Source organism: Harpia harpyja, chromosome 22 (genome assembly GCF_026419915.1).
Source record: "Harpia harpyja isolate bHarHar1 chromosome 22, bHarHar1 primary haplotype, whole genome shotgun sequence".
Taxonomy (NCBI): Eukaryota; Metazoa; Chordata; class Aves; order Accipitriformes; family Accipitridae; genus Harpia; species Harpia harpyja.
Window position 1 is genome coordinate 14,907,782 of NC_068961.1, and position 23,817 is coordinate 14,931,598.

At 43.3% G+C, this 23,817-nt stretch overlaps 1 protein-coding gene across 5 annotated transcripts in view; it reads right to left on the reverse strand.

The window, feature by feature from the left end:
* Positions 1 to 318: 318 nt before the first annotated feature.
* The window catches only part of LONRF2 (LON peptidase N-terminal domain and ring finger 2), a 34,908-nt gene continuing 11,409 nt past the window's right edge, over positions 319 to 23,817 (reverse strand). The window contains exons 2-14 of one of the 5 annotated variants that reach the window (XM_052773748.1): positions 19,503 to 19,621; positions 17,197 to 17,265; positions 16,736 to 16,858; positions 15,548 to 15,709; positions 14,851 to 15,076; positions 12,769 to 12,865; positions 12,305 to 12,419; positions 10,941 to 11,062; positions 9,944 to 10,102; positions 6,706 to 6,772; positions 4,561 to 4,710; positions 4,023 to 4,226; positions 319 to 3,691 (exon numbers count right to left, since the gene is read on the reverse strand). In XM_052773748.1, the coding sequence (XP_052629708.1) occupies positions 4,068 to 4,226; positions 4,561 to 4,710; positions 6,706 to 6,772; positions 9,944 to 10,102; positions 10,941 to 11,062; positions 12,305 to 12,419; positions 12,769 to 12,865; positions 14,851 to 15,076; positions 15,548 to 15,709; positions 16,736 to 16,858; positions 17,197 to 17,265; positions 19,503 to 19,621 (1,568 nt within the window). In that variant the 3' untranslated portion in view covers positions 319 to 3,691; positions 4,023 to 4,067. Of the gene's footprint in view, positions 3,692 to 4,022; positions 4,227 to 4,560; positions 4,711 to 6,705; positions 6,869 to 9,943; positions 10,103 to 10,940; positions 11,063 to 12,304; positions 12,420 to 12,768; positions 12,866 to 14,850; positions 15,077 to 15,547; positions 15,710 to 16,735; positions 16,859 to 17,196; positions 17,266 to 19,502; positions 19,622 to 23,817 lie in introns of those variants that run through there. The other 4 variants (XM_052773746.1, XM_052773745.1, XM_052773747.1 and 1 more) reach the window with 4 other exon arrangements.

Below are 23,817 nucleotides of genomic sequence, written 5' to 3' on the forward strand. Positions count from 1 at the left end.
GCATTGACCCCCCCATGCCCCAGGTCCCCACCAAGCCCCACCGTGCCGCGTCCTCTCCAGCCTCCCCCGCTGGGGCTAAAACCTTTGCCAGGCAACTTACGAACGCCGACATCTAACCACGACTTCTGGAATGCCATCTGCTGCTTAAAACCTCGTGAGGCCAATTCTCATCCCTTGGGCTCCTGTCGCGGAAATCAAACCATCATCCCTCTTCTGACAGCAGCCCATCAGTGGCTTGCTTCTGTTCAGACTGTATTTATCGCAGCTTTAGCTCTCAGCCCTCACAGAGCGACAAAGCTTTCCCATAAACTCACGCTCTTATAAATTCAATCTGTTTTATTCCAAATATCACATAAATTAAATACATTTCCCATGAATATTGCAAATATACATGAAATGAACATTGCAATTTTTAAAAAAAGTTTTGGCTTTGCTTATGCAACAAGAAGTGCCAAATGTGGTTAGAACATGAACTTCTCCTGTATTTACTAGATACAAAAAGGTGCAGATTAATAATTTATATTTATACATATGTACACACTCCATTTCATAACTAGCTTTAAAACAGTAAAAAATGGTTTCAAGTTTATCTACATTAAACATACTCGTTTAAATCTGGTCAGAAGCCCCAGATAAGAGTTGATACAATCATTTCACAACTGCAAAATTAAGGCGCTACCAAAATACCAGTTCCACTAGTGTAAAATGTAATAGGAATAGAGAGTGTACAGCTTTCTATTTATCAATTTAAAAGTGGACTGGAGAACGAGGAAAAAGGAGCAGTAAGAAACATGACAAGATCTACAGGTTAGAAGTACAAAGAGATCTCGATGACTATCAAATGAACATATTAAAATACAGTAGATAAAAGGCCTCAGTGGCAAACAATTAGTATGCTTCTGAAAGACAAAAAAAAGGTTAAAATATATATATCATTCTGTAGCTTGAAGCTTTACAGGTGAACAACAGGTGTAGAGGTAGAGGGATTTTTTTTTTTTTTTTTTGGGCCTCTTTACGATGTATAAAGAAGGGCCACGTTCACCACAGTGAAAAGACTCATCATATATCCCAGCATCCTTGCTTGGACAGCAAGCAAGAAAAGTGTAATGAGCTAGAAAGGCAACGAATCCTGTCTATCTCTTCCAGGAGCTCAGCTCCAATACTTCCACATGTACCTTGGTGACAAGTTACACCTAAGCATAGATCGGCCGTAACGTGGACATTTCCTCTAGAGAGAAATGAGACAGCTAGCTTTTCCCATGAGGTACTACTGGATGCTGTAGAGATTATATGGCAGAGAGAATTTGGTAACAATGAAACTGGTACTTTCCCTTAGAAAGCAAGTACCACAGGGCAGTGGTGATTTTTTTATTTTATTTATTTATTAAAGCTTTGCTATTTGATCAGCATTCAGTGTTTTGGAAGAAATGTCAGCTTTGGGCTGCTAATATGATTATTTGCATCCATACACAGACAATTCCTATGTTGTTATTATTTATCCAAAACATCAGTCATTGAAATACTCACAAACCGCTTTAAACCTTGACCAAAAAAAAATCCCTCTACAGTTCAGCTTTCTCTTCAATAACTATCATTCCATTAATTATGCAGGCCTTCATGAACACAGTAATGTCACTTTCCATGTAAAACGTGTCTTTACACATTACAGAACAGCAGTAAACAACCTCTCTTGTTCCGTAGGGTTTCCTCTCAGAAGTACCTCAAAAGTAGATATCTTGAAAAATCACTTTTGCAAAGAAGAATATTCACATTAGTTACTGAGGCAAAGCCAAGAAGACATTAACTAGCACCTTGATATTTTTTTTTTTCTTAAACGCACTCCTATATTTAAAATTAAGCACATGTAAGATCAGGGACCAGCAATATACAAATACCATCGGCGTCCCTTTGCAGCTAAACTAGTAATACTCAAAACTAGGCCAGACACACGAAGGAGCAACATGAGTGAGTCTAGAAGAAACACACAGCATGGAAAGGGATGGGAAGAACAGGAAGCTGAACAGAAAGGATTGCGAGATCAAATACAGTCCATCTTCTGGTCTGAGAATTAGTTTGTGAAACCACCCTTCGGTAGCTCAGCTGACAGTGGGCTGAAGACCTACTGACTTCTGACATTTCCTCCCCATTATATAGAACAATTCCTTTATACGTCAGTGACTTCCTCTTCACCACCTTCAAACCCTGGAGGAAATGCATTCAACTTGAATTTTGAGTATTTTGGTGATGGTAGCAGAACTTGCAGAAGGCTACTGTAGAGGTTATGACATCATTGGTTGTAAGTTATGCACTTCACAATTCAGAGAATATACTTACGAACTATTTAAATAGAAAAGGCGTGTTCAAGGTAGAGGCAGTTACAGTACATTCAGGGTATGTTACAGAAACCATTTGTGGTAGCCATTTGCTGAAAGGAAAAAACCTCTGTATTTTTGTTTCCCAGACCACACAGGTTATAACTACAATACCCAAAAGAGAGCAGGTAATATATCTCAATCACTGCATTTTAATGCAGTCTTCTTCCAGAATTCATGTGCAAAGTGAAAAAAAAAGTTTAAATACATCTTCATTGACAAATAAGGACAAAAGAACTAAAAAAAGAAACCAGGCACTTTGACTATTTAGGTAAACAGCCATTTCTTCTTACCAGACTTCTGTACGTGAACAGGTCTTTACATTGGTCTTGCTATGCTTGCAGCACATGGAGATTCAAGTCAACTTTTTTCCCTGTTGGTAGTATCAGATCTACTTATTGGAAACTATGCCAATTGAATTGGTAACACTGTTAGTTATTTCATTGGCAGTTGAGCAAATGTTGATCATTTGACTGACAAGTGATCAATTTAATAGCTATCAAAGTTAGATATTAACAAAACAATACATTAAAAAAATAATCCAAGAGACAAATGAAGGTTAACACCTGACTTAAGCTTGCATTGAGACTTGCCTTTATAGGTTCGGTTTGTGCCTCCTTTCATGATGTTATTGTGGACTGATTTCCATCACATACAGCAACTGGTACTAAACTACAATACTTTCGGTTTGAAACATGTTCAGTAGACATCACCCCAAAGTAATGGGAGGTTGGCATGACACTGCAGGCAGGAGGGAGATGGAAATCTCTCTGCGTTTCATTCTCAACAGTCCCACTCGCAGAGCAGGCGTTCAGCGTAAACTGCAGCATGCCTCCCTTGTACTTGGGGTGAAATCATTATTTCACAGCAGCGTTTATCATACTCTAGGGAGCCGGTTTGATTTGAATTTAGCGATAAGACCAGCTAGGATTACTTTGATTTGTCTTTTCAAATAAACCAAAGTACACCTTTCCAAACATTTTGTACATACTCAATCCGCTACAACACATAAATCACAACACGAGGGATTACCCAAGGCTACTAAATAGTGTAGTTATTCAGTAGCTATTATTCTTTCAGATAAACATCCTCAGATGCCTTGACCACAAACGGCTTAAATTTTTTTTTCCTCACAGACTGTTATCTGCTGAAGAGAGAGAGACATGGGTGTATGACAGACTGCCTACCAATTCACTAACAGTGTACTGTTGGTTAGTCTTCATGCATACTTCTGCCAGGCAGCGTAACTCCTCTTCTGTTCACTACCTTCAAGAAAGTCTAGGAAACACCTCTTCAATCCACTGTCCAGTTTCCTTTTCCTACCAAGTAGAAATCCAAATCACATGCAGGCCAATGGTGCTACTCTAGTACTTAACTCTCTTGCAGGCTAGAAACATCAATTCTATCGTAGTACTTTGAAGCAACTGTCCACATCTATCAGCTACGCTCTAACTGTAGCACAGCTTTGTAGAGGCTCAGATTTCACCAGGACAACAGGAGAGAGTGCAAGGTTTGGTGAATACCCAGGATAACAAACCGATGCAATCGATGGATGCTGGACACAGTCAGAAAGGGCTCTTCCTTTTTGAAGGAATCTTTAAAAAAAAAACCCAAAACAACCCCTCCCCCTTTGCCCTCCCCCAGAATAACCTGTCGTGAGATGTTTTTGGTGCCCACTCACAACTGAAGTCCATGTTATCTGGGTCTTTTGCGAGTCACAAATATCAATACGCGTCTGATGGCGATAAGACGATCTTTAAGGGAGGTCATAGCCAATATAGCCAGCTGAGCTCTGTTTTCCAGAGGCAACACTGCCAAGAGCCACCAGTACCAGGCAGGACCACTGGGGTTGCTCTGCAAAAGGATGGAAAGACATGAAATCATGTATTCACTGGCCCATGAAGAACGCCACCTTCCTTCCCACCCTTTATTTGCTAAGAAAGTCACCATAAACCAGTTCACACTTAATTTCAGGTGCTCTCCTTGTCTATAGACACCATTAAGACTGATCTCTTCAGATATCAACTTATATTGTTTTCCATTGATTGTCTTCTATGCTTCATGCTAATAGACCAAAATCGGGTAAAGGGCTTAAATGTACAAAACCACAGCAAAAACTTGTCAGAAAATAGTCTTGTGTAAAAATTCTGTATAGAATGAGGCTGCGTAAGTAGGAAGGTTTTATTACCTGTGGCTCTGGTTCTTTTCCAGGCATGGACCCAAAGTGATTGAGAATTTGCACTTTCATATTGTCTTTAAGAGAAGTAAACCAGGCAACAGCTTGATCATAAACTGAATCATGAAGGCGGACAAGTTCTTCATATTCCGGTCCTTCAACCTTATTGTTAAAAGAAGGGAGATGGAACAAAACAGGTTTGATACCGTGGAGTCCTTATGCTTCCCCAGAAACAAACGAAGCAAAATAATGCAGTGACTACGGCTGTTCAAGTGTCTTTATCTAGGCAAACTGTACCCAAGTCTCAGATTTCAAACCTGTGATGCTGGAGTCTTTTTACCCTCCCCTAGGTGTTCTGAAGTGATATTTCTTGGAGCAGTTACTGCCTCATTAACACCCATTCCTAAACACTGGCACAACAGAAGAATCTGCTCTCTGATCCCGGGACATCATATTAATCATCTCAAACCCACAACCTTGAGTCCCTGTCACAGAAGGACCTCTGAACATTGGTATATCATCTGGCAAAATAAAACAAACACTACTGCCACCAAGCAGAGAGACGGGGGTCTACGGCACTTAGAGACCAGCAGTACTTTGTAGTGGTGTTAAGGCCATGGTAGGACAGCCAAGGAGGAGGAGGAGGGCAGACACCCGAGCAGGCAGGAAGCAGGGAAAGTAGATGCTTTCCCAATACCAGGAATGGCCATAAAAAAAAAAAAAAAAAAAAAATACCCTCGCTGACACAAAGAGTGTTTTAGTTGCACAGGCCTAACTACTAGCTATTAGGGAAAAGCAAAAAGCATAAGCAAAAAACACTACAAATTGGCGATTTGGTTTTTTGGTTTGTTTGGTTTTTAGTTTGGGGTTGTTGGTTGGGTTTGTTTGGTTTTTTTTCCCCTGTAATCTGTACACACCAATGATGTGATTCACCTGGGCTACTCAGATGCACATCTGAGCTAGCTGCTCTGGACGCCCTTCACAGTCCAGGAGAAACAGCTCGAGGGCCATTAATCTCACCTTAAGGTAGGTATCTAAGACAGAGCAGATAAAATAGGCAGCTTTGGACTGAGATTTCTCACCATCAGATACAACATGAACGTAGGGTGCTGAATACAGGTGTCAGCCTCTCGAGTGAGACAAGGTAAATCTCACCCTAATTATGAAGAGGTGGGTCTGGCACCATCTACAGACAATGCCTGGATACCTGTGTTCCACCACCCTTCACTGGGGATTTAAACACGTCAGAGCCCTCACTGAGCAGACTACCTACTCCAGCCTTTCGCAGGGGGAGGCACCTCCATGCGATCTGCCTTTCGTGCCCCGGCGAACAACTGCACCATCCTGCACAGGTGAGAAAAGCCCTACCAAGACTTTACAGACTTGCGCTTCAACTATGAGAGCACGCTGAAGAGCTGTATGACCAGACTGGACTTCATCAATTGGCATGAGACTACTACTAAACTCAGTGTTAAGAGGGATCAGGCTCTGAAGATGATCCAGGAAGTCATCATTAACAATGGCCAAAAATTCACCCTTTGGCCAACACCCATCGCAAGCACTTCACCTGATGCAGGTTTTACAAGAGGACTTGTTTTTAAAGGCTACTCCCCTCTCTGCATTTCTCTGCTCTCAGCCAGCTCTGATGGATGCTTGTACAGGCATGGTTAACTACATGTCACTAGGACCTCATTTTAAGAGCGGACTCCCACATTTGTTTGAGGACCGTTCTGTAAATGAGAGCTTGGAGGTCATATGCAGTCTGCCAACTGTCTGTTCAGTGCAAGAAGAGAATAGTCAGTTCTCTAACAACAGGGGCGTGTGCTCTTAGAAGGGGTTTCAAGTCTGTACCAGTTTTAAAATGTTACTCTGACCTCATCTACACATCATGACAGACCTCAGCACCTGAGTCTCAGAAGCTACTTTGAGATCCATGAAGGGAGTGCAACACTTCAAGCAGAGATAATCATAAGGGCAGAAAGGAAGAAAGGGAAGGAAGAGACAAAGTTTGTTCCATGTTTTTCAAAATAGAGCTTTAGTATTTATAACGATATTGGTTTAAAAATAATGCACAGCTAGCTTGAAATGCAACAAGGAAAGACTATTTAAGTGAATCCAGCAATACATGGGTATGAATAACTTTGCACCATAGATCACCTTTTTATCTTCAAGATACTCGATGTTTGCTGTGTTATATCCATCTCGCTGGCCATGGCTTAAGACCCTAAAACGACGGACACCAACTGTATCAACAACTGAGCGCCCATCAGGAAAAAACTTTACGTCCCTGATCTCTAATATACAGCCATGATCTGCAAATCTGAAATGACAGAAGGGCATAAAAGTGGAAGTCATCAACAAGTGTTTATACACATCAGGACAAATACTGGGCCTAATTCACCACTTCTTATTTGAAAGAGGATCCTGCTTTGGTGACAATACATTTCTGCTTACTCACATAAGCCACACAACCCCCACCCTTTCTGCCTTCCCTCAGAGGTCCACAGCAGCAGCATTTTTGGAGTGTATTTGCAGAGTGGGAGGGTTGGGAAGGGACAGGAAACTAAATGAAGCATGTTTCATGCTGGGCGTTGCCAGCTGCTGGTGGCAAATTCACCTGGTTTGCAAAGAAAACAAGATGGGTAAAGATAACATAAGGAAGTCCAGAAACAGAGGAACAAATGCAGGGCTGGGAGGGCTATTCCCCTACTCTGATGTCTAAGCAGAGGATTACAGGCTTTAGGAGAAAAAGGCTTCTATACAGCAAGACTTTTCTTGCACTTGTCTCCTTTCCTAAAAAAAAAAAAAAAACCAAAAAGCAAAACCAAAAAAAAATATCCCCAAACAACCCCAGAACACCCTCTTTACAAAAGGACATTTCTATCAGTTATATTTAAAGTAGGCACAGGTTTTAATCATGCCCTGGAAACAAGCATGCAACAGATTTTTACTTTAAATTATCAGGCTTACCTACTCTACATTTGTGCTGTAGTGAGTTCACTAGAAAGGCTGATCGCACAATGACTCTTCACCATGATACGTTGACCTGCCAGCGTTTGCAGCTCTGCACCTCAGCCTACTGCTAAGCTGGAGAATGCACTATATCTAGTCTCACCTCAAGGTACCAAATTCCTGCAGGGTCTGATAAATGTTTCATCAGGGAAACACTTGTTTTACCAGGGCTTGGCCATTTCTTACATCAGAGTGATGAAGAAACAGCGACACTGCAGGGAAACGACTCCTGTTTCTACTCTACCAGAAATCATGGGTTTGAGAGGGGAAAAAAAAGCTCACCACTGTGAACAACCGTTCTCTCCTGGACATTGTGCAGAACAAACTGAGGAAGAGCAAGAAGAGTACAGTTGCACACAGCTAAGCCCTGGTGCTCTGCCAGTGGGATTACAAAAAGCGAGTTTATTATAGCAATATTAGACTAAACAGTATTTGAACAGCTACATTACAATTGCTTAAAATCAATGATTTTAGTGACTTTCATGCCAAATTTAGAAATTATTCTAGAAGTAAAAGTGATGATTTTTTGTCATTCTTTGAGAAGTTACTTTTGGATAAAAAGTTATTTTAATCAAAGAGAGACAAGAGAGCACCTGGAGATGGGTATAAAATGTACTGACACATTAGAAGTTTATATTCTTCTCCCAGTTTTGACTTAAAATGGAGAAATAAAACAGAGGAAGGTAATAAACTGAACATGTCTTGTCACTGTGTTTTTTCAAGGGAGGTATGTATCCATGTCTTAGTAGATGAGGCAAAACGAGTTACCCCACCTTTCATATTCCCAGTTGATTTTGCAATTTTGAATAAACAAAAGAACTTCTTTACTTGTGTAAGAAGGTACAACAGCCTGCCAGGTGTCTACAGATTAAGGCTTCCTCTGCTTCACTGTTTGATTTAAATTACCACGCTTATAAAGTTTAATTATTTAGTAACTCAAAACAGAGAGGACATAAAAATCTAACCATATCAGCTGCATTTTAAAATACCCTTTATGACACTATCTAATAAACCAATTCTTGTGGTTTTGGGATTGTAACCCCTTGGCCCTCTGTATTAGACCCGACTCCAAATAAGTTTGGCTCTTCCACAAGCCTCCACAGACTAAGGGGAGTAACAATGTCCTAGGGTCATTTTGTCCTCACTCTTACAAGTATTTGCTTCCAGAAAATTGGTAATAGGTCTGGAAGGGACCATGGAGCATCAGCTGCTCTTGGAGCCTGAACTCCACTGAGCGCAGCACTGGCAGCACGCCAAATGGCATGAAGCATAGCCAGAGCCGAAGCCATAGCATCTGGAACCTACAGCATCTCCTGTATTCTTACTGCCACCTTACTGTCCAGTCTGGGAGGAAAAAAAAAAAAAAACAAGAAAAACAAAAAACACCCAACAATCCAAACCCACCTGAACTGGACAAGGAAAGGCTGCCAAGCCCTGGTATGACTGCCCTCCTCTCAGCTCCAGTGATGATCACCTACAAAAATGCTGCTCCTAAGCATGCCTGTCTAACGTGTTCTTAAAAACTCCCATGCTCGTCATCCATTCTACGGTCTGCATCACGCCAACATACCTTCTGAAGTCAGCAACTATCTATTACATCTCTCTTAAGACCACCTTATTGTTTTCCCACAAGCATCTTCTTATCCCTTTCACCTAAAACCCTATTATCTATAAAGGACTTAAAAACCTGAAGGTTTTCATAAAATCATAAAATAGTTTGGGTTGGAAGGGACCTTTAAAGGTCATCTAGTCAGTCTCCACACAGGGAGCTGAAAACACACCAGTGTCAGAATTCACAATAATGAATTAAAGGTGAGATCATATAGAAAGACAACATAACCCACTCACTCCAGATAGTTTAGACATTGCAACACAGCAGTAAAGACAAACATCAAATTTCAACATTCAGCAGCAAAACAGTCTTCTCAGCCAAGGGTATACTTTGTCTCATTCAAATGATACCACCTATGCAGGAAACCTATGGGAGGTCTGGATTTTTTTTTTTTTTAATATATACTATTTTTGGTTTTTGAAACTGAGTAGACAGAGGAGCAACCTTATCCAGACAGTCAGCTTTCACTAGAACAAACAGGCTAGAAAGCTTTCCAACCACATAGACGATTAATGCTATTTTTGGAGCCTGTAGTAGCAGGATGCATTGTATTCCTGCTATCCATCCAACAGGGGAGCAATAAAAATTACATCATTGTGTCAAAAGGAATGTTTAAGATGCAAACCTAAAAAGCCAGCCACTTTAGTATTGGTTCATACAGGACTGGAAAGAACCACAGTGGTTTGGGGAGACAAGTATACTGCCTGTAGTACTCCATTAGCGTCACAACAGCCTCTGCAACAACAGGACATTCTCAGCTCATCTCCTTACCCTTTTAATTCGTCAGCTAAGCACATGCCAAACTGCTTGGTACCAGTTTCCATGCATCTTCTTATCATTAGGCGATAACGAGGCTCAAAGACATGGAGTGGGCAAGGGATGGTAGGGAAGGCCATGGTACATACGAAGATGGGAACATCTTTATTCAAACTGTAAGATAATTATTAAAAAAAAAAATTCAGCTTTTTTCTGGGTACTGCTATATTCAGCATAAACCCTTAATGTGACACTGATTCCAGGGGTTTCCTTAGACTCATTCTTCGTAAAGGCTTATCTAGTCAAGGTTTGTCATTTTTACAAGACGAACATATTTCAGGACTCTTTCTGTTAATACATTAAGGCAACAATCCCTCTAATCTATTTTCATAGAGGAAAAGTCAGGAAATAATGGGCAATTTCCCAAATGTGTGCACACCAATACATCTAGCTTAAATACACATGGCAAGATTTTGGTGATAAATTTTTCCAGTAATATAGTACCTAAGAACTAGCCATGTTCAAAGCAAGATGGTACAGAATTCCCAAGCTCAGTAAAGCCCTTTAATTTTGAAGCTGCTCACTAATCCACTTAAATAAAACTTGCAATTAAGCCTGAAAAAAATTTTCTTTGTAGTTGAGTTGTAGCGCAAGATCCACAAGTTACTGACAAAACTGGATCCTTGAACTTCTCCTGACCTAAGTATAACCCATTTATAATTTGAAATCTACTCCCAGAAAACCCCCATTATAACTTTTAAAGCTATTATATTGTTTCAGAGGAAAAAGCAATTATCTTTATTTTAGGAATATTGGTGTGCCTCTCTACCACCCAAGCATATTGTTACTTGTTTATCAGCAACAAACATATCAAAAATACAAAACATCTGGCAGGTTCATTTACAAATTCATTCATTTTGTGCATCTGCATAAGCAAATTAAGCTTCTTCAGTGATTTAGATTGAAAAATACCATTTTTATAACAGCTGTCAGTAGTAAAAAGAGAGCCTACTTTGACAATTCCTTCATTTCTTCCTCATAAACTTTCTTCCTTTCAGATAATTCCTCTGGCAAGTAACGGACTATCAGTTCTTCTGTAAGGACGGTCTTCTTGTAAGTTCTGCTTGCCAGAAACTGCAAGGAAGAGTCAACTCTAAGTCTAATAATGAGAAGACAGGTAACATCTCTTCCTCCCTACCCATCCCTTTCCTAAAGCCAAACAGCACGTTAGTCAGGACTGTACCGATTCCTCCTCCTTTCCAGCCTTCAGGCATCAAAACTTCCACTTTGGGGTACATGGTTCACCCCGGTGCCCATTTAACTATAACCCCATGCCCTTTTTTTAGCAGAAGTTGTACTACCAGCAAGAAAAGGCAGTCCCGCCTCGCTTTTGCAGAAGATACATATATTCTGTTCACCCAGAGCTGCCAGGTTCCTGGCAAGTAGTACTCCAAGTCCAAGACACTTTATGTCTGCTGGAGCAGAAGCGTTGACCAAGGAGTGACCATTCCTCATTCATCGCAGGTAGATACACAAACTGGAGATATGGTATCAACGGGGCTATGGCTGGGACTACCCAGGCATGAACCTGATGTGATACTTACTGGAAGCCTCTGTTCCTTTAAGCACCAGCAAACCCCACTTGTCTTCCAAGGAATGACAAAACATATTCTGGAGCAAATGAGGTCTGCTCACAGCTTGATGCTGTGGGTACTACTGTGTTGTTCTGGTTTTGTAGAACCATGGAATAGTTTGGGTTGGAAGGGACCTTTAAAGGTCATCTAGTCCAACCCCCCTGCAATGAGCAGGGACATCTTCAACTCGATCAGGTTGCTCAAAGCCCCGTCCAGCCTGACCTTGAATGTTTGCAGGGATGAGGCATCTACCACCTCTCCAGGCAACCTGTTCAGTGTCTCACCACCCTCATATGAAAAAATTTCCTCCTTATATCTAGTCTAAATCTACACTTTTTTAGTTAAAAACCAATACCCCTTGTCCTATCGCAACAGGGCCTATTAAAAAGTCTGTCCCCATCCTTCTTATTAGCCCCCTTTAAGTACTGAAAGGCTGCTATAAGTAGTCCCCAGAGCCTTCTCCAGGCTGAACAACCCCAACTCTCTCATACTTTCCTCATAGGAGAGGTGTTCCAGCCCTCTGATCATTTTTGTGGCCCTCCTCTGGACCTGCTCCAACAGGTCCATGTCTCTCCTGTGCTGAGGACCCCAGATCCAAACGCAGTACTGCAGGTGGGGTCTCACCAGAGCGGAGGGACAGAACCCCCTCCCTCGACCTGCTGGCCACTCTTCTTTTGATGCAGCTTGCGAGTTTTTGCTTAATTGGGGCATTTTTTGTTAATTGGGGCAAGGACATACTTACTTCTGACAGCTTTTCTTTGCAGAGCGGGCAATGCGGATTATGGTCAAGGCAACGCTCAAGGCATTTGAGGCAAAAGGTGTGTCCACAGGGAGTGGTAACAGGTTCATAGAACAACCTGTAACAGAAAAGCTAAGTTGCCAACACAAAAAATGCAGATTCCCAAACTGTGGAAAGGAGTGACTACACCTAGCCATCTCTTCCGTTCCTGCTTTTGTATAAAGCACAGGTGTCAGTTTTATCTAAGGATATTAAAGTTCTCATTTACAAGTGGTAAACAATGGAGAAAACCATGCATAAAGGAGAAAACCACATCTGTAAAGATTCACCAGATGCAAGGTTCAGCAAAAAGTAAGAGAGTCATGATTTAGACATTCTCTGGCAGGTTTCCCTTCTGACACCCCGAAAACTTTTTTCAGAAACTAGAAAGGCTTTCTGATCTTAATCCCAGGTCAATGCAGTCATACCTCATGCAGAGGGAACACTCAAAGTCCGACGCATCCACCAGAGTTGCTGGTATTTCACTTGAAGTGACAGCGGTGTTTTCAGGTGAAACATCTGCATCTAAGTAGTTAAGATGACAATTATTTACTGTTTAAATTGTTTTTCCATAAAGAACCTAATTTATCTCTTTTCTTTTTTTTGAAGTTTTGTTCCAAAAAAACATATTTTCCATCTAAGTTTTAGACTTTCTGGCAGGAAATCTTTTGGAGATCAGAGGATGATGTCTATGGCCAGCCAAAGCACTTTAGAGCTAAATACCCATGATTTGCTTCTCCAAAAGTGGTTGGTTTGTTTTTTTTGAAGTTTAGTTTTTAAAATACTCTGCTATTGCTTTCCCACCACCATCACCACTCCCACATCAGCCAGGCCAGATGTTTTAAAGGACATTAAGTCCAGAATTTAATTTGTTTACACACAGTCAAACTATTTCATCAGTGTTTATTATATATTTCTCAGCAGGGGTAATTTTTCGAACAAGTATAAAAAAGCTTACATTCTTCTAGACTAGGCTGCTATGCAAAATCCCAAGTTTCAGACAACTTAAAGTTTAAGGACTACTGGAGTTGCACTAGCTAATACTGATTTCACTAGTTCAGCGCTCTGCAAACACAGAGGCAAAACACTTCACTTAGAATTCTGCCCACCCTGTTTTTTGGGGGGTGGTATATATCCCTGCAGTTAACATGCTTACAGGGTATGGGCTTCAAACTTCACAGCAGCAGCATTTAAGCTCAAGACCTATCAGCTTGAGCTTCTGGTGACATTTATACAAGCAGATTCTGTAACTTCTTTTACAATCCGCATCTTTGTTGCTCAGTGATGAGTTGCAACAGAGCCACGGATTCTGCCTCCATGTCCTTTTTATTAAGCAAATTCTTGGCCGTTTTTTTTTAAAAAAAAAAAAGCTCAGCTTTTTATGTTAAGTTAATACACTAGGATGTTTTGTTAAAGGATAACTTATGCTCAGCATCTGGTTTATCTCAAGCACAGATGGGATAGGGGAGAGGGCGCTGGTGTTGTGTGGCCTACAAAGAAAAACAGCGTTATCTTTAACCTACATCTCGCATGTTAGCATTTAGTAATAGCAAGAACCTAACTGTGTTAATTCTGCAAATAGTAACATGGCATTGGGATCTAGCACAGACCAGAAATTAATGGTTATGGGTAAAACGTGATCTCTGGCCTTCACTGTGAAGATACAGGCAGGTCAGATTTCACAATCTATTTACTGAGTCTGCAGTTCATAGGCAAGTACAGGGTTCTTCCCTTCATGGCAACATGATCAGAAACTGGCCATACAGTGATCATTTGCAGAGGCAGCAGATAGACAGCAGCACTTGAAGACTTTTAATATTTCAAGGCAGAAGTGAGATTTGTCAAGGAGGTGTGGGTTGGGTTTTTTTTCCTTTAAGGGAAAAAATGCACGCTAGTATAGCAGCGCTTTCAAAGTCCCTTTTAACCAATTATTTCACTACTCAGTGCAATATATTGCCTTCAGCATCTTTATCCCAGAGCACTAACACCACTTTGGAGGTCTTTATTAGAAGCTTGAGAAGCATACTGATTGTAAGCACTGCTATCAAGTGACAGAAAACTGGGGGGCTTATTACCCTTCAAAAGGCTTCTTTGTTTGCTTGGAAAATTTCATGTAAAGTTACATGTGACTGTTTCTGATGCCAGTTAAAGATTAGTTTCCAGGCTTACTGCATCTTTCCTTCATATAGAAAGACAACGAAGTTCAGCTATACCTCTGAGACCTAGAAAATGGAAGCAGCACCAGCAACACAAAGACTAAACTGTTACTGGATTACACATTGGAAATGGCCCATTTGAGAAAGAAAAATACAGCGTTCATTGAATGAATTGAAACTGCTCTGGAATAAGGTAAATAAGCTGTTACAGCAGAAACAGACACACCAGACAAAGTATTATTCCAATCCCTGTAGGGAATGTTTCATTGACACCTATAAAAAGGGAGAAGGAAAGTAGTTTATCATTTTTCAGGATGTGCAAAAGAAATCCCCTTCCCATGCCACAACACAAACCTTTTTTAGGAATCTTATTGGGGACATCCAAGCTTTGTAAATCCCTCATATCGTTGGACAGCTTTCTTTTTAAGCCAACCCCAGGTAAACTGGAGAGAATAGCTCCCAAAGACTTCTTGTTGTCTTCAAAATAGAGATCCAGAACATGATGGGGAACAGGAGAATCAGTGCTTCTAAACACATCAGATTCTTGGGACGGGGTTTTTGTTAACCTGAACACAGTATCCTAAAAAAATTAAGAACAGTTATATACAGCATGAGACAGTTTTGCTTTGTTTTTTTCTATTAGTTGTATACATCAGCAATAGATCAATGTCCCTACAGTGAGCTTAGCAAGGGAGCAAGGTCCATATCAAAGGACACTCTCCAGTTGCATGAAATAGGGCCACTTCTCTCCCTGCAGCTCTTGTCCCTAGAAATTATGTTCTTCTCATACTAAAATCCTGAGTGGAAAAAAACACCCACAAATATAATTGACCCCACATGAAGGCATCACATTGTCTTCTGAAAAAAGAGTTTCATTCTCTTATTCTTCTGAGGAAGTACATCCGAACAACAAGATCCAACAGCAATGGAGAAAACAAGCTTACCATGAAAGTAAGTGCCTACATGAGTGCAGACAAAGATAATGTCACACAGATCAGACAGATCCTTGTGTTATTTTTGGTATTTTTATGTTGAACGCTTTTTACTTTACCTTTGAGGACCCAGCAACAGAGCTGTCTTCCACAGCTGACTGTGTGTTTATGCTACTCAGAAATGCGGGTTTCAATCTTGTATGGGATGTTCGACTAGAGAAAGGTGCTGTTAGACTATCATGCACATTTTCAAAGGCTGGGAAAAACATCTCACACATTATCTAGTCAATTAGAGAGAGAAAAAAAAGAAAAAAATAATAATAATTACGACATAGATATTTATGTTTGCACAAACACAGATACACAAACTTCACAGCTTCTGGATGCCAAGAAGCTTGCAACAACCAGGACATCTTGCATTCCCCAATGCCCACAATAAACTTGAATGGCAGTCCCCACCACAACCACAGGTACAACCCACGGTGCTCTTCTGGTGTCCACCTCCCTCCCCGAAGGCTTCTGCTCCCCAGGAGCACCCGGGGCAGCAGTCTGTTGCATTCTTCTCCTGCCCCTACCCGTCTCCACTCTGACCCTCAGACCCCTGCCTCCTGAAGTCTTCAGACCACGCTCTCCTATCAAAATCGGTTAACAGAGATGTCTTTAAGCTGTCCTCATGCTCTGCGTCCATCTCCTCTATCCTCAAGCAGATTTCACCCCTAGCTAAAAGCTGTGTGGAGCCTGTTCCCCCTCTCACCAGTCCATACCAAGCGCCTTGCCAAAACCCAGTTTCTTTTTATAAAAAGCTGTCTGTACGGACAGTCACAGAGAACCTGACGATATTTGGTTAGCACTAAGTGCGTCTAACTTCCCATAAGGGACAAACTGCTACAGAGGCTGCAGGATTTTTCCAGGACAGGGCAGAACACATCTGCCCCCTCTCAACCCTCTGCCACTTCCCATTTTAAAGTGGTTTTCTGATGGGCACTAAAATTAGCAGCCTCAAGCCTACAAAATCCAGGTGTACTCAAATCCGGCCGACATACTGCAAGCGTAATCTACAAACGACAGCGGCCCAAACTCCAGATTTGCAGTTGGATCCACAAATATACAATCCCTCTGGTTGAGGCATCAACCAAACCCAAGAGGTGCCTCACACAGCGTAATGCTAATAAGGTTTATTGGAGAGTCTACTGAATCAAATTATCCTTTGGCTGTTTATTATCACCTGAAATAACACAAATTTTACTAGGCTGCAGGAGTAAGAGCAGCATGATGGCCCAGAAGTGGCTAGTAAATACATTTTATACCTTTTGGGCTTCTTTCTTCATTGAGCTCCATTCAGGATTTAAGGCAACACAATAGAGAAACTCCTTCAATGCTTCCTCAGTCCTTTCCAATCCAGAAAGAGCTTTTGCTTTCACATAATGGCCCTGTTCACACAAAGGAGATGTACAAATCTAGAGATCATTTCTGAAGTGACAGCAAGACATCAGCAAACAAACTTGGAAGCTCACGCCATTCTGCAGGTGAAGAGCAAGATGCTTTTTTGCTAACAACCTCTTTAACAAATGCGACTGAAGGAAAGTCAGCCGCTTTTGCTGAAGAAGATCCCCCAGGAACCCACTGCTGCATCACCCCCTGCCAAAGACACTGCTCTTTTCCTCAGGGGGGACCTGATGCAGAACGAGGAGGGGTATTTCTCTCCCCAGGGACCAAGACTACTACATATCCCACCAGGCTCGATACCCCAGAGAACAGTTTCACATACCAGGGCAAACTTAACAGTAATGAAGCTGCATGGGAAAGGCAGTGGCATGGGGCAGGCTGGAGGCGGCAGCTGAGGGAGCAAAAGATTTTAGGTTCAGGACACTCACTTCTCCTCGGTGTCTTACCAGGACAGAGATGATTTTTCACCTATTTTGTTTTGCTAGAGAAGACCCACAACATTATGAAATTAGGGCAACTTACCAATGCTTACCCTGAAACCTTTTAGCCCATCCTACCTCTCCCATGTCCTGGAGTAACCCATCCATGACCAACAGGTATGGTAGTCAGCTTGGGGACAAGTCCTACTTTACTTGTTACTAGTAACAAGACAGGAATGCCTCACCTCTGAATTTCCCTACAGATATCAATTTGCACTTCAAATCGGACTACAGAAGATATTTCCTTAACGATGAAAAGAAACTAAGTGTGCATTTAAAGATTTGCCTCTTGCTTATTAGACAGAAGTGTGCTCTGCTCCACATGAATATCTCTAGGTTGTGCTGAAAATACAATTTCACTAGTCTAAGAGAGTGGTTAGATAAGCAGATACACTTTTCTATTCGTCACACTAATGCCAAAAGATCCTGTATCACATAATCTTCCTGAGCAGGTACCTCCCTCACTCTTTCAATATAGCCCTTCAAGCTGAGCCCCGTTAAGATCTTTACCCTTCTACCGTCGAGAAGTAGGAGGCTTGTACCAAAAGCAAGTAACAGGCCTGTGTAAGACAGGTTACTTAACGTATGTCACTGGGTGACCTGAACAAGAAGTCTCAGTACACACCAATCTCTCAAGGCGAGATACATTTTTCTTTTCCCGAATGCAGTTAAGAAGAGAGGTACTGTGAGGCCTGACCCTCACCTTCTTATCTTGATGCTCACAATCTCTGTAAAACCTTTTTAGAGAGGCCCTAGCATGCCTGACATCACTGTCAAGACTACTCCACTGCACTGGGAAGGCTACAAGGTTATTTGGCCTCGTCCTTCAGGGCCGCAAGAGCAATTTCCTTATCCAAGCTGCAAGGGAGGACTGAGCTTGGCTGTCTAGGGACAAAATACCTAAAGATCCAACACCAGAAGTGCGGCCCAGGGACTAGACACTTCAAAGACTACCGCTGCCACCTTCCCTTTCCTATTTTCACGCAGCCTTGACAAGCATCGGACTGAAGGGTAAGGTCGAGGCAGGACCTTGTGCAGCAGGCAGGATCCAGGCAGGAGGGCATCTGTTTCTATCCGCCAAGTAAAACTACAACTGGAAACTTCTCCCCACCTTAGAAAGACGAAGGACCTGAGTTTCATAGCAGCTGAAAAGAAACCCACTTGTCTATTGCTCTAATAAATACGGTGGACCCAAGAGCTTCACCAGTAACTCAGCAAGCCATTACATGTGAGTTCTCAGTAAGCCCAAACGTACTGGTATGTGAATGCTTGCCTCCCAGGAGCTACTCCCAGAAAGAGTTTAATTTTATGGTGGTTTTTTTTTTTAACTACACAGCACATGTTTGAGCTAATCTCTGCCACTGAATGCCTCAAGATACAAAACAAAGCAGATGCCCAGAATTCCTGGAGAACATGGGTTCTGGATCAGCACAGCTCACATGGAAGTTCTCACACACACGCAAGCAAAGTGAAATGTGTCTGTGACACTGCTGGTTATGCCATGATGACAAATTTCTTGGTTTTAACGGGTGACAAGACAGATAGCCTTCAGAGACAAGTACCTAACTCGTCAGAAACTAGATGCTTCAGGCAGCTCCCCTCCACTTGCCCCACGTCTTCCCCAGCTGGAAGCGGAGAGCTAGCTGCAGCCCCCCATGCCAAGGCAGACGGCCGAGGGGTTCATGCAACACCTCCTTAATCTTCACAGGGAAGCCAAGGTCTGCCTAAAATCCTTCTCCAATTCCCAGTGCTACTCTCTCTCCAGGTAGCCCCCAGGGGCTTTATCTGGTCAAACCTGTGCTGCAGTTTTGCTACTGATGGGTTAGGGAGTGACCGGAGGTGTAATCCTAGGTGGGGCGAGCTGTCGGACACCCGGTCTAGCCTCAGGCAACCAGCAGTAATAACGGGCTCCAGGCGCTTCTTCCATTTCTCTCTCGTAACATCATTTCTGATGCTTGCTTCAGACTGCCCATGAACCCGTGCTCCTTGTAGCACTTCCTTTCATTATGAAAAAAAAAATCGCAACCCCCTCTATGAATCACCATGACACAGGTGGGAATCACAGATATGAACGCTGTCCCCACCACAGAGAGAAGCCCCGAGAACAAGCAGTTTTCATTTTGGTCTTTACGACATGCAATCACCGTACCACAGGCCAGTGGGGTTTGTTTCGGCAGAGGACGTCCGCGTCGTGAAGAGCTTGCTGGTAGTTCTTCATCAACATACAGAGTTCTGCTCGCTGTGCTATTAGTGAACACTTGCAAGGAGCTGGAAAACAAAAATCGTTGCAGGGAACTCCATTAAAAGAAGCACTAGGACATGGTAAATACAGTAACCTAATTTCCAGCCAGAGTAACCTAAAAAGCACTACAGCACAACGGTTACATTTATACTCTCCTGTTACAGAAAAAAAGGCAATTCCTTCCTTCTCTCCTTCTTAAAATATATTCCTCTCACCCTGGAAGCAACCTCTGCATTTTATCTAGCAGGACAGATTTCATATTCGCATACAGGATGCCACTTGGTCCTTCCCTCACCTCGCTTAGAGGACACTTAAGAAAGCAAAAAGAAAAAAAGCCCCAACTGTTTCTCCGCCCAGTGTGGCTTTGTGCGAAAATCACCAACACAGGACTTCAGCCAAAACATTCACTGTAAGCCGCTCATTAAGAAAAATGCATGCAGCCTTCACATTTCATATCCACTTGCCACCCGCGTACCTTTGCCCTCCTGAGGGCAGGCAAACCTCTCACGATCGCACACGTTGCCTCAGCACCCACACATTCATGAATCGTTCTGTTGCGTGGATTATGAACATCTCAAGCGTTATTATTCTGTCCTTTCCTAAGGTCTCTATAACACGTTTTAAGATGGAAATCCTCCTCCAGCATAAAATCTCACAGAACCTCAAAAAAACTTTGGCTGATGCATGTTCAGCTTGTCCACCAGGACCTCCGGGTCTTTTCTGCCCGCCCTGTCGCACAGGGTTATTCTGTCCCAGGCACACTTGCCTTTGCCAAAGTGGGCAAGGCCAGTCAGCCCATGCCCCAGGTTGCTGGTCTGAATGGGAGCCCTGCCCTCCAGCACATCAACCGCTTCTTCCTCCCCCAGTTTGGCGTCAAGGACAAACTTGCTGACAGCGCGCTCCGCCTGCTCGCGGAGGTTGCTAATAAGGTGTTGAACTGCGTCAGCCCCATTACCGACACCTGAGCAATGCCACTGGTAGCCGTCCACCCAGCAGCCCTCAAGCCATTAACCACCATCCCGTGCCCCGATGGTCCAGGCAGTTCTCCACCCTTCCCACCTCTACCTCCCCAGCTCGGCCAGGAGGACGCTGCGGCAGGCTGCATCAGCAGCCTTGCACAAGCGTGCTAAGCCCCAAACAACGCTCTGCCTTTGTCCACTAAAGCAGTTAGCTCACCTTAGGAGATGAGATTTAGGCGTGATTTGCTCTTGATCACTCTTGACCTTCATGAGCTGGGGAAAGCTTCCAGAGGGCTAGAAGCTGGCTGCTGGATGGTAGCAGCTGAGTGCAGTAACTCTTACCCAAACACGAGCTGGTTAAAACTGTCATAACTGGGATTAAACTTTAAAAAGGCTCCAAGGTGTGCTGAGATACAATACTGCCTCATTTCTACAAATTTTAAACTTCCCCTCCAAGCTAGCTTTCTCAAGATTTTTCCTGCAAGTGTCACCTCCGGCATGTCCCTACACAGGGCTCTCATCCCCACACCTCTCCTGCTCTCTCCAGCCTGCTTTGGCTTCACTGTTTGCATCTCACTTCAGCGCAAGCATCCTAAACACATCCTCAGCAAGAGCACATTGCCTACACAAAGCCTGGGCACGCTCGCCCGTGTGCATGGATACGCAGAATAAGCACATAACTGCTGCAGGTGCCACCACTCATTAAGTTCAAGCACTTACCAGGAGGGATGGCCCAAGATCACGTCCCCCTCCCGTCTCCTCCCCTCCCTCGAGCTGATGCTGGTGCTCGTGCAGCAAACCAGGCTCGCGTGGCTGCACAGAGAACCAGAGCAAGGAATCAATTGACTGAAAGCTAATCCAATAAAAACAAATAAATAAAAAGGTTTAAGAGGATCAGTTTCCCCTCAACTGGTTCACTGTACGGCCACACCAACGCGAGTGCCAGGACAAGGGATGAGAAAGAAAGAAGCAGCAAGGACTGCTGCCCTTTTTGGCTGTAGCAGGGACTGATGCCAGATATCCTAATTGCAGAACGACATACCGGGGGTGATGCTGCCCAATGGTCCCAGACAGCGACGGCTAGAGACCACACCTAAAACAAGGAGCTCTGCATAAGCTAGTTCACGCTGTGGGATTCTGTGCAGGGGTTTTTTTGTTTGTTTCTTTCGTTTTGCCTTGGTTTGGTTTTTTAACTATTACACATGCAGACTGCTGCGGTGATCCACATTTCTAGCCGATAATTCTTAAAAGGACTGCAAGTTAAATGAAATTGAAAACAATTAACCTTAGATCTTCAGAAGCAAGCTTTTTTTTTTTACTTTTAGTAGATGCTCAAATACAAAATTATTTAATTTAGCTACCATTTAAACAGCCTGTGTCTTCTGTTTATACCGAATATGAACACATACTCTGCATTTCCATCATCGTACCTGCTGCGGGGTATTTGTGCAGAGCGTGCCGAGGTGGGTAGATGCAGACAGCAGAGGTAGGTGCCTCAGCAGCCGGGCAGAGCGCTGGGTGGGGGATTTTTTGGCACCACGGGGGAAAGGAAGCAGTGGGAGATTAAGGGGTAGGCAAGCCAGCTTCCTGCTTCTGTTCACTACTGCACAGTTCAGCCACGCTGACGCTTCCTAGCGCTTTTCAGCACGCAATTCAGCGCCGTTCATACATTCGGCAGACTCGGAGAGAGAACAGCTTCATCGGCTCTTTTTCAGGATCTTGTCTCCGCTACAAAAGTTTTAAGCAAAAAAAAGCCACCGCAGAGCACAACGGCATGGCAAAGGCTGCAAGTCCTCCCAAAGGAGAGCCCAAAGGCTCTCACAACATGAAGGGAAAATAATAAGCTACTGAAAAAAACCAACCCCAAGGCAAAGCAGAAAAAGCTACATGTATTCAGGGCTTGTACCTCTTGTTCACTGAGTCTCAATCAGAAAGCGTAAGGTGTGGCCCATCTTAATGAGTAACTGGCAAGGAATGTTTAGTTAACTGGGGAGAAACCAACAGCTTTGCTAAAGAGAGCAGTATTTATGAGACTAGAGTATAACAGGTTTTCTACAGGGAGACGAAGGAGCTAGACAAGATGCCGCAGCTGGACCCGTGCCCAGCCGCCTCCGTTCAAGCTCACCCCACTCCGAGACACGGCAGCACAGCCCAAAAGCTCGCCGGCTCGTACCCGACCTGCGGTCCCCTCGTCCCCAGCCTCCTGCTGCCGGTGGGACCGTCCCGGGAGGGTCCACGGCTGGTCCCAGGGCAAGGGTAGACGGACTGAAGCCTCATACTGTCTGTCAGTGGAACCGCAGCATCAGCTGGCTGACTCCAACTTAGGGCACGTGTGGAAGTGCGAAGAAAAAGTGAATATCCAGCTACAGCCTGAATAACTACAGCGTTTCTATAAGCACCGCGGTGTCGAGTTGTTCCACGCCACTGCATGTGCCGTGGTGAAAAAATTAGTCACAGAAGGTGGACAGAGAGGGCTGAGGACATACAGAGTTTGTGAATGCTGCTAGATGCTGGTATACTATAACAACTGTCAAGTTTATTTGGAAAAAAACAAAAAGTCGCACAATAGCCAATAGTTTGTTTTAAAATAATGCACCCATTCTTTCTTCTGGAGGTTAAAGAAAAAAAAAAGATTTCTTTTATGAAATGGCTTATTATTTCAGGCTGAGTTAAAAAAGAAAAGCGTAGAAAATTTTACTGTTTCCACAATACCAGCAGATGGCATTTCCTGAATCAAACTCTTCTGGGAGCCTGCAGCTGCACAGCAAAATTTATGTCCTTGTCAGCATCAGCGATCCACTGCTGAGGCTCCCAGGATCTGTGGCTCCGGGCAGCCGGGACACAGAGACTTCCTCGGAGCTGCGGGTCCTGGGAGCTTTCCCACGTGGCTCCCTCCCTCCCAGCCATAAACCCACGGCACCAGACAAACCCCAGCCCAAGCAGTGCCCAGAGCCAAGGGGCTCAGTTGCTCTCTGCCTCCTGGACCCTCCTTGGGACCGCCAAGTGTTGCCCAACCTGAGCGTGGTTGTCAGCTTAGATTTTCCAAAATCGTTAACTTTCCGCTCGCACCACCTTTGCACTCATCTGCAGATGTTCGTTAGATTGCGCTTTTACTTACGCAGAAGCTAACACCCCAAATTACTTTTCCAGATATGCCCAAGCATTCAAGTTTTAAAAAAACTATGCTGCTTGAGTTCGGGAGGCTGACAGGAGAACAGGACTCCCCAAAATCTCCTTGTGCCACAAAGGCAGTTAAAGCAATT